The sequence below is a fragment of the Arachis hypogaea genome, chromosome 20 (genome assembly GCF_003086295.3).
Source record: "Arachis hypogaea cultivar Tifrunner chromosome 20, arahy.Tifrunner.gnm2.J5K5, whole genome shotgun sequence".
In the NCBI taxonomy this organism is placed as follows: domain Eukaryota; kingdom Viridiplantae; phylum Streptophyta; class Magnoliopsida; order Fabales; family Fabaceae; genus Arachis; species Arachis hypogaea.
In genome coordinates this window covers 20821015-20829402 of record NC_092055.1, presented here as the reverse complement: position 1 = coordinate 20829402, position 8388 = coordinate 20821015, and the positions used below count along the sequence as shown (strand labels likewise).

The 8388-nt window shown below is 25.7% G+C and overlaps 1 protein-coding gene across 3 annotated transcripts; it reads left to right on the top strand.

Annotated features, from left to right (window-relative positions):
* The first annotated feature begins 2688 nt into the window (after positions 1–2688).
* On the top strand, positions 2689–7560 carry LOC112785527 (probable trehalose-phosphate phosphatase J). 3 transcript variants are annotated; one of them, XM_025828989.3, is made up of 11 exons: positions 2689–2856; positions 3001–3274; positions 3425–3565; positions 3768–3932; positions 4285–4347; positions 4915–5016; positions 5206–5283; positions 5775–5844; positions 6033–6103; positions 6358–6450; positions 7100–7560. In XM_025828989.3, exons 2-11 carry the CDS (start codon positions 3017–3019, stop codon positions 7157–7159), a joined length of 1101 nt encoding a protein of 366 aa, XP_025684774.1. In that variant the 5' UTR covers positions 2689–2856; positions 3001–3016; the 3' UTR covers positions 7160–7560. The 3 variants fall into 3 exon arrangements, with proteins under 3 accessions (XP_025684774.1, XP_072086226.1, XP_025684775.1); XM_072230125.1 differs by having other exon boundaries at positions 2690–2856; positions 5206–5287; positions 5779–5844; XM_025828990.2 differs by having other exon boundaries at positions 2695–2768.
* Positions 7561–8388: the final 828 nt, after the last annotated feature.

The window sequence follows — 8388 nt, the reverse complement described above, 5'->3', positions numbered from 1 at the left end:
CAAAATTGTCAACTAACTAATTATACTTTGTCTCCATTCTCTTAAATACCCAAATTTTCATTTTTGCTATTAGCATATTTGGTCTTTTAAAATAGAAGTTATAAGGTCATATATATTATGGTGAAAAATATTTTTACATTTATTATATATTACTAATTTTATAATTAAAATATATTATATGTCATTTATAATTAAAATAAAAATTTTTTTTTCTAAAATTAAACTCCTCTTTCTTCTTCTTTTTTTTATTTTTCTCATTCCTTTATCCACTATATCTTTTATATATATCATTATTAATGACTAATTACAAATTTGATCATCAAAATATATAATATAATATTTTCTAATTGCATTTAAATAAAATTAAAATATAACTATATTATATATTATATATTACTAATTAATTTAATAACCAAAATGTGTCACATGATACTCTCTTATTAAAATTAAAAAGAAATATTTTTCTCCAAAATTAATAAACTCCTTTCCTACATTCTCTTATTTATCTCTCTTCGTTTTTTCTATTTCTCTTTACCATTTCCACTCTATATATAGTTTATAATTTATATTTTATATTAGTAATTTGATAAACTAAAATATGTCACTAAATGTTTTTTCATTACAATTAAATTAAATTTTGAGTAAAGTATCGTTTTTGTCCCTAACGTTTGGCGTAAATCCTATTTGTGTTCCTAACGTTTAAATCGTCCTATTTGTATCCCTAACGTTTGTAAAAGTGATTCAATGTTATCCTGCCGTCAATTACACATCATGAGCGCTTTAGTTTGAGTTTTAAAAATCTCTTCTTGAAGTTAGAATACAAATGTCTGTGATAGAATTGATGATCTACTCCAAAAAATAGCTCATCAAATGTTGAAACTAATTCCTACAACATTTACATAATTCACTTTTATAGGGACATAATTGAATCTAAACACAAATAGTGGGTATAATATTAAAATTGAACACATCCAAGTGAGACCTAATTGAGAATGAATACATCCAAAAGAGAGAATAATTGAAAAATATAATCTGATTTGTTAGTATAATTGATAGTAGGATAACATTGAATCACTTTTATAAACGTTAAGGATACAAATAGGATGATTTAAACGTTAGGAACACAAATAGAACTTACCCTAAATGTTGGGGACAAAAACGATACTTTACTCTTAAATTTTTCTTTCTAAAATTAACAAATTTTTTCTCTCATTCTTTTTATTTATCTTTCTCTCTCTTTTCTTTTATTCTCTATTTTTTTTTTACTATTTTTTTCTACAAAAAATAAAATTAACAAAATAATATAATTCAAATTAAAAATATTATATATATATATATATATATAATATTTTTAATTTGAATTATATATATTTTATTTAGTTTTAAATTTTTACTACTTATCTTTCTAATCTATATTTTCACTTCTCTTTCTTCAAATATTTATTACATATAATTTGAAAAGAATACTAATATTGTGATTAAAAGCTAGAATCAAGATTCAATTGTTTAAAAAAAAATAATTTTGAATTAATTTATGCTAATATCTAATTATATTTTTATATACATAGAGAAAAAATATTTTTTTTAAAATAACAAGCATAAAAATTAATTATTTTTATTTGTACAACAGACTTAACATCTAATCAAATATAAAAGTATATACATTAAATTTTTTAAATTTTAGATAATGAATATTAAAATTAATTATTAGTAAAAAATTAAACTCTTTCATATAAAAATAATAACTAAAAATCTTATTATTTAATTTTTTTATTTACGAAGATTTTGATCTTTTTAATCGATAAAAACTTTTGTTCCTTACGATCTTTTTATAAGAATAATTTAATTCTATAAATTTTTCATGTTATAATCTATAATATCATAATAAAATCGACATCATTCTAAAAGGATTATATTCCCGTAATGGGTAAAAATATTAATAAATTAATATTAAAATGGAATTGATTTCGATGAAGTGCACCAAAATGAGATTTGAGGTGATTTACGTTGGTATGGAGTCTTATGCTTCTCGTACAATGTGAAAAAACCGAATATGTCTAAGTTGGTTTGCTTTTCGTAAAGTGCAAAAGGCTTCTTATAAATTACAAGGATAATTTTTTTTTTCTCATAAATTGTAAAAATTGCGAAAAACCCATATTACACCAATTATAAATTCATATATCTAAATTTTCATCACGCTTTTGGTTTTCAATAAAAAATAAAAATGAAAAAAACTTTTGAACCAATTTTTAATATTTTTAATTATTATTTAATCAGTATAAACACTAAAATATTTTTAACAATAAATTTTATTAATTTATATATATATATATTTTAAAAAATATAAATACAAACTGGATTAGATTAATTTATGTATACAAATTTTAATAAATATAAATATAAATTATATTTTTTATATATAAAATCTTATAAATATTGGTCAAAATTATTACTAACTACGTATTAATATAAAATGATAATATTTACGGGTGATATAAAATTTTTCTAAACATAATGTTTTAACAATAGAAAAAAAATATCGTGTATATGGCGCACTCTTTCAAAAAGTTAGTTATAATTTTACCTCTTTAAAAAAAAGTTATAATCAATAAATTCCTTGCTGCTGGGGCGTGGTCCCCACGTTTGAGTTTGCCACTATAAATCAAAGGTTGGGGGCTCTGTCTTCTCCCCTCACAAACACCCCTGCATTCTTCTAACCTTCTCCCTCGCCCTTCATTTTTGCACTTCAATTTCTTTTTATTCAACAAGTTACGTATTTCAACTTCCTCCAAGCCTAAGTGAAAAGGATAATAATCAGTTACAAGAATTAGTTACTTAGTGCTATTTTTTTGAAAGGTTGTTATGAATCAGTTTTGATTAGTTAAAATAAATGTTTATATTATATATTCATACCATAGAACTGATTAAATTTTGAGCCATCATTACCTAAATATAATATAAATATATCAATGAATTTGTTTTGTTTACCTTTTTTTTCAGTGAGATTCTATCAAAGATGACGCAGCAGAATGTGGTGGTGTGCAACACCAAATCCAGCGGAGACTTGTCGGTTTTTCCGGCGGCGAGTGCGGCGCAAAAGCCACCGGTGGGTGGAGGGTACATTTCCATTTCAAGGAGGCCAAGGAGGGTTCTCAAGAACCTTGAGATCAATGGAGATAACAGAATCAACGCTTTGGTTGAATCCATGAGAGCCTCTTCCCCAACTCATCTCAAGTCCACTCCTTCTTTGACTGAAGAACATAGTTCTTGGATTGTGAGAACCCAACCCACCTTAACAGAACTCTTTAATTATCAAAATTATTTTCTTCTTCTTTGGTGGTTCTTATAAACTTCCTTAATTACTAGCTTGTATTAGTAGTAACATATAAATATGAAACCTGATTGGTGATGATAACCAAAACAGCTTCGCTATCCATCGGCATTGGACATGTTTGACGAAATTATGAATGGATCCAAGGGGAAGCAAATTGTGATGTTCCTTGACTACGACGGAACCTTGTCTCCTATAGTCGAGGACCCTGACCGTGCTTTCATGTCGAATTCGGTCAGTGTCTCTTTAAAATATGGACTATGAATATGTTACTAGATAGTAGTTAGACTAAAGAACTTAGGCTAATGGTTAAAAATACTGGCCAAAAACAATAAATTCTGCTGGTTGTTTTTTCTTTCTTTTTGTTATCATAGATCACGTTTAATTTCTATTTTTGAAGAAGACCACATTTGTTCTTATTTGGTTGTTTCTTTAGATGAGGAAAACGGTTAGAAAACTCGCAAGGTATTTTCCAACTGCCATAGTCACGGGAAGATGCAAAGACAAGGTCTACAATTTTGTTCGATTGGCAGAGCTATACTATGCTGGGAGCCACGGAATGGATATTAAAGGACCAACAAGAACTTCCAAGTACAACAGAGTAAGCCAGTTATTTGTATTTTACGTCCGTCTTAATTATTTATTGTATAGTAGTATAGTACATAAGTTAAAATTAAATTAAAATACAAGTTAATTTTAATGTACCTTCGTTATAAAACAATTTTACACGCGTATTTAATCACATAATATTATATCATAAAAAATAACTACTATTTTTATTGACTATATATGTGAATTGTTATAAAAAAAATAAATGTGATAGTACGACTGTGTAAAATATTTTATCCGCATCAAAATTAAATTTATTAAAATTGTTCTCTTTTTTTTTTTTATTCTGTAAAAATTAAAACTCTTTTTTTCTTTGACATTGGGTATTATGGCATGCTGTGCAGGATAGTAACGCAGAAGGAGTTCTTTTTCAACCAGCAAGTGAATTTCTTCCCATGATAGATGAGGTAGTGTTTGGAATATGTTCTTAAAGATATTAGAAACAGAAAATTGTGTCATTTTCATGCTTTATAGAAGAACTGGAAGTTTTTTTGTCTTGAAATAACAAAAAGAAGTTAGCTACCGATGGTCTCTATTATTGTCTTAGTTACTAAATAGATTCTTTAAAAGTTATAAAAGTATTTCTTTATCAATTTAAATTAAAAAAATATTATGTTATAATATTAAAATTTATATGACTAAAAAAATTAGAAGTAGTCAATTCTTTTGATAAAGAAATGAAATAAAAATTTAGTATAAGACAAATATAAAAATAAAATAAAACTCATCACCATTCATATGTCTTTTCTTTTATTAATTTAAGCTTTATTTTCTGTCATAATTTCATAATTCAGTAAAATCTCTCCTACTTTATATGAGTTGTTTTATATGGATGACTTTATGAGTTGTCCATGCAACTTTATTTATTTTTTATTTTTTTGGCCTTTCTAAGGGAATGGTTTTCATTATTTTAGAAAGTTGGGGAAACAATTATTTACTTATTTGTTTGATACAATTTTAAATTTTTTAATTAGGTGTACCAGCAATTGATGGACAAGACAAAATCAACTCCTGGAGCTAAGGTGGAGAACAACAAGTTTTGCGTCTCAGTTCATTTTCGTTGTGTTGATGAAAAGGTACATACAAGTGCTCCTGAAAATTAAAAGTTAATAATAATAATAATAATAATAATAATAATAATAATAATAATAATAATAATAATAATAATTTGCTTATAATTATTATGTAAATTGTGATAATACTATTATTATTGTTATGTTCATGATAAAAAAGCCTAACTCAAATAATTATATAATTTTTAATAGAAATGGACTGAACTTTTGCATCAAGTTCAATCAGTGTTAAAAGAGTACCCTAAGCTTCGTCTTACACAAGGAAGGAAGGTGAGTAGTCATGCTTCTATTTCTTATTCTTATTATATTATTTCCATTTTATTGGGTATTTAACTTTTTATATATCCTTATATATTCATGTGTATGTTCTAAATGGAAGCTGGGTCTTGTTTTATCTCAAATTATTTTCTTTTAAATGTTTTGTAACTAGTCAGTTTATCTATTTGAGAGTTTATTAAGTATATTTTGTTTTAATATTATTTAATAAAAATAGATAATTATTATAATGATTACAGTAGACTCAACATAAAATGTGGGATATTTTACAAGAAAAACTTATGGGTCATTAATTTTTATTTATATTAGTTAATAATTTTAGTCAGCACACAAATTCTACTAATACATTTAAGTTTTTTTTTTAACATTAACTTATATAAACATGTTAATATAATGGTTAAGTGCTGACAAAAAAAAATTGTGTTGATTTTGTAGCACGATTGATATTTTATTTAGTTTCATGTAATTTTTTTTAATTAACACAGGTAGTTGAGATTCGCCCCACTATTAAATGGGACAAAGGCAAAGCCTTGGAATTTTTACTAGAGTCTCTCGGTGAGTTTCTAGTAATATACTTTAAATATTTGCTTATCCTTCTTATTGTCACAATTAAACATGTGCTAAATAATATAAAGATGATTAATGAAACATGAGACTAATTATTAGTTGTTATTTATATTATTAATAATAATCATGCTTCCAACTTGAACAACAGCATCTAATAAATTAATAATTTTCAACAGGATTTGCCAACTGTAATGATGTATTTCCAATTTATATTGGTGATGATCGAACCGACGAAGATGCTTTCAAGGTATCTTATATTAAAGATTTTTCATACATACATATACATTAGTTATTTAATGATTGGGACCATTTGTTATATAGAAATTAAAATGCAAAAATATTTGATAACAAAAAAGAATTAACAAAAAAAGTTAGAATTTATTTTATTTAATATTCATTAATTATTAATCCTGAATTTTTTTTTTCCTTCCTAGCTAACATTATCGCTAAAATGTTAGTTCCAACTAATTAACATTTTTGAATATCATCGTATGTATGCAGAAATTAAGAGATAGAGGCCAAGGTTTAGGGGTTCTTGTCTCAAAATTTCCAAAGGATACAAGTGCTTCTTACTCTCTTCAAGAACCTAACGAGGCAAGTAGGATAATGATGTTATTCTATATGTGTCAAATTAAAATATGCCTTCGTCTTGCGTAAATTTGGTGCATTAAAAAAAATACCAAAATGTTGGAGGGTTAAACTAGTCATAATTTTTTTATTTTGTTTGTATGTATTTATTAATTATTACTAAAATAAATGTATAATATATATGTAATAAGTGTGTAATAAGTGTATAATATTCCGACACTAATGTACCTAGACGCATAAGTGTTTATGCACATTAATTTGTCATTATATCAAATTAATCAAATTAACAAACATTTACACCCTGAGCACTTGAGTACAGTGTTTGGTTAAAAATAAAGAAAATGAAGACACACACGACGTGCATGTTTCATTAGGGCTATATAAATGGAGATAGAAACATTTTCTGTCCTAAAAAAAAGCAACATTTCTTCAGTTTTTCCATATCAAAACATGAGAACAATGAAGACAGAAGATAAAAGATTTATCTATCTCGAATACATATAATTTTATTTTTGTCTTTATTTTCTTTTTATTTTTTTACATAGTATATGCCCAGAAATATATCCAGATACCCAGAAATATATGCCAAAATATATAATATTTTTATTATTTGTTTAATTATCATTACTAATATATTTATTGAATTTTTATGCAGGTGATGGAATTTCTTCAACGCTTGGTGGAATGGAGAAAGGTATCCATGCGAGCACGTTAGTGGGTATAAAAGTAATATATATGTAATAATAATGTACATGAAATTACATATACGTATGTAGTTCATTCCCAACCTGCCATAATAATAATAAGAAGTGCAGCTTGGATACGACGTATATGTAGTAGCTAGTGGTAAACTAGAGACTAATATTAATATAGGACATTTTGTATTATTATTATGAAAATGCAAATGTCTATATATATGTATGTATGTGGAAAGAAGAAAGACAAAAGTGTCTTTCGTCTTTATTTGTTTGAGAATTGAAAAGCATGTCTTCGTTGTTGTAATTAGATAAGTTAAGCAGTGAGTAGTACAAGTAAACGCTAATTAAGCTTGTGTATCTATGACTCCGATGCGAGATTGAAGCATTAAGATTAATTAAAGTTGTACTCTCTCACTTATTTCTTTGTTGACCCACTTTTTATTAATAGTAATGCTAGGAGCCAACGAGCTATAGTTCAAATGATATAGTCTCCTTATACTCACTTAAGAAGTTGTAGATTTGAGTCTCTCTATTTTCGGTAAAAAAAATTGTAATGCTAGAGGGACAAAAAAAATTAAAACTTATTTTATTTAACATTTAATTATTACAATAATTAATAAATATTAAATAAAATAAATTCTAATTATTTTTTGTTAATTCATTTTTGTTACTAAATATTTCTGTTTTATTAATTATAGATTTTTAAAAAATCATCATTTATTTGGTTATGACTCATGAGTACTATTGTTATTGAATAAACTACATACTAAAATAGTATTTAAAAGATCTTGACGCTGACAAAAAACATTCTAAAAGTTACGAACGACAAAAAGTCCTCCAAAAATTTTAAAATTTGACAACAATATCCAAACTTAAAAGCATGACGTTACAGTGAAAAACGCTGATCTGACAATCAGAAGTGTGCTGAGATGACAAACTCTTTTAACCCTACTATTATCTAGATTTAATAATTATTTTATTTAGGTGACATGGAAAAAAAATAAAAAATTTTCCAATTTAATCTCAAGTTCAATATGAAGAAAACCCTAATTAGATAATAACTGAAATTTCTTAGTTACCTCTAATTAGTCTATTCTTATTAAGTAAACGTTTTGTCAAAAACACTCAAAGATCACACACAGAAAGAGTGAGATATCCTTTGTTCGAGATATTCATCTTCCCGCCACTGACATTGTAGCCAAGGTTGCATACAAGCGCTGTTGAGGAAGCTGCTTGAAACATTGTT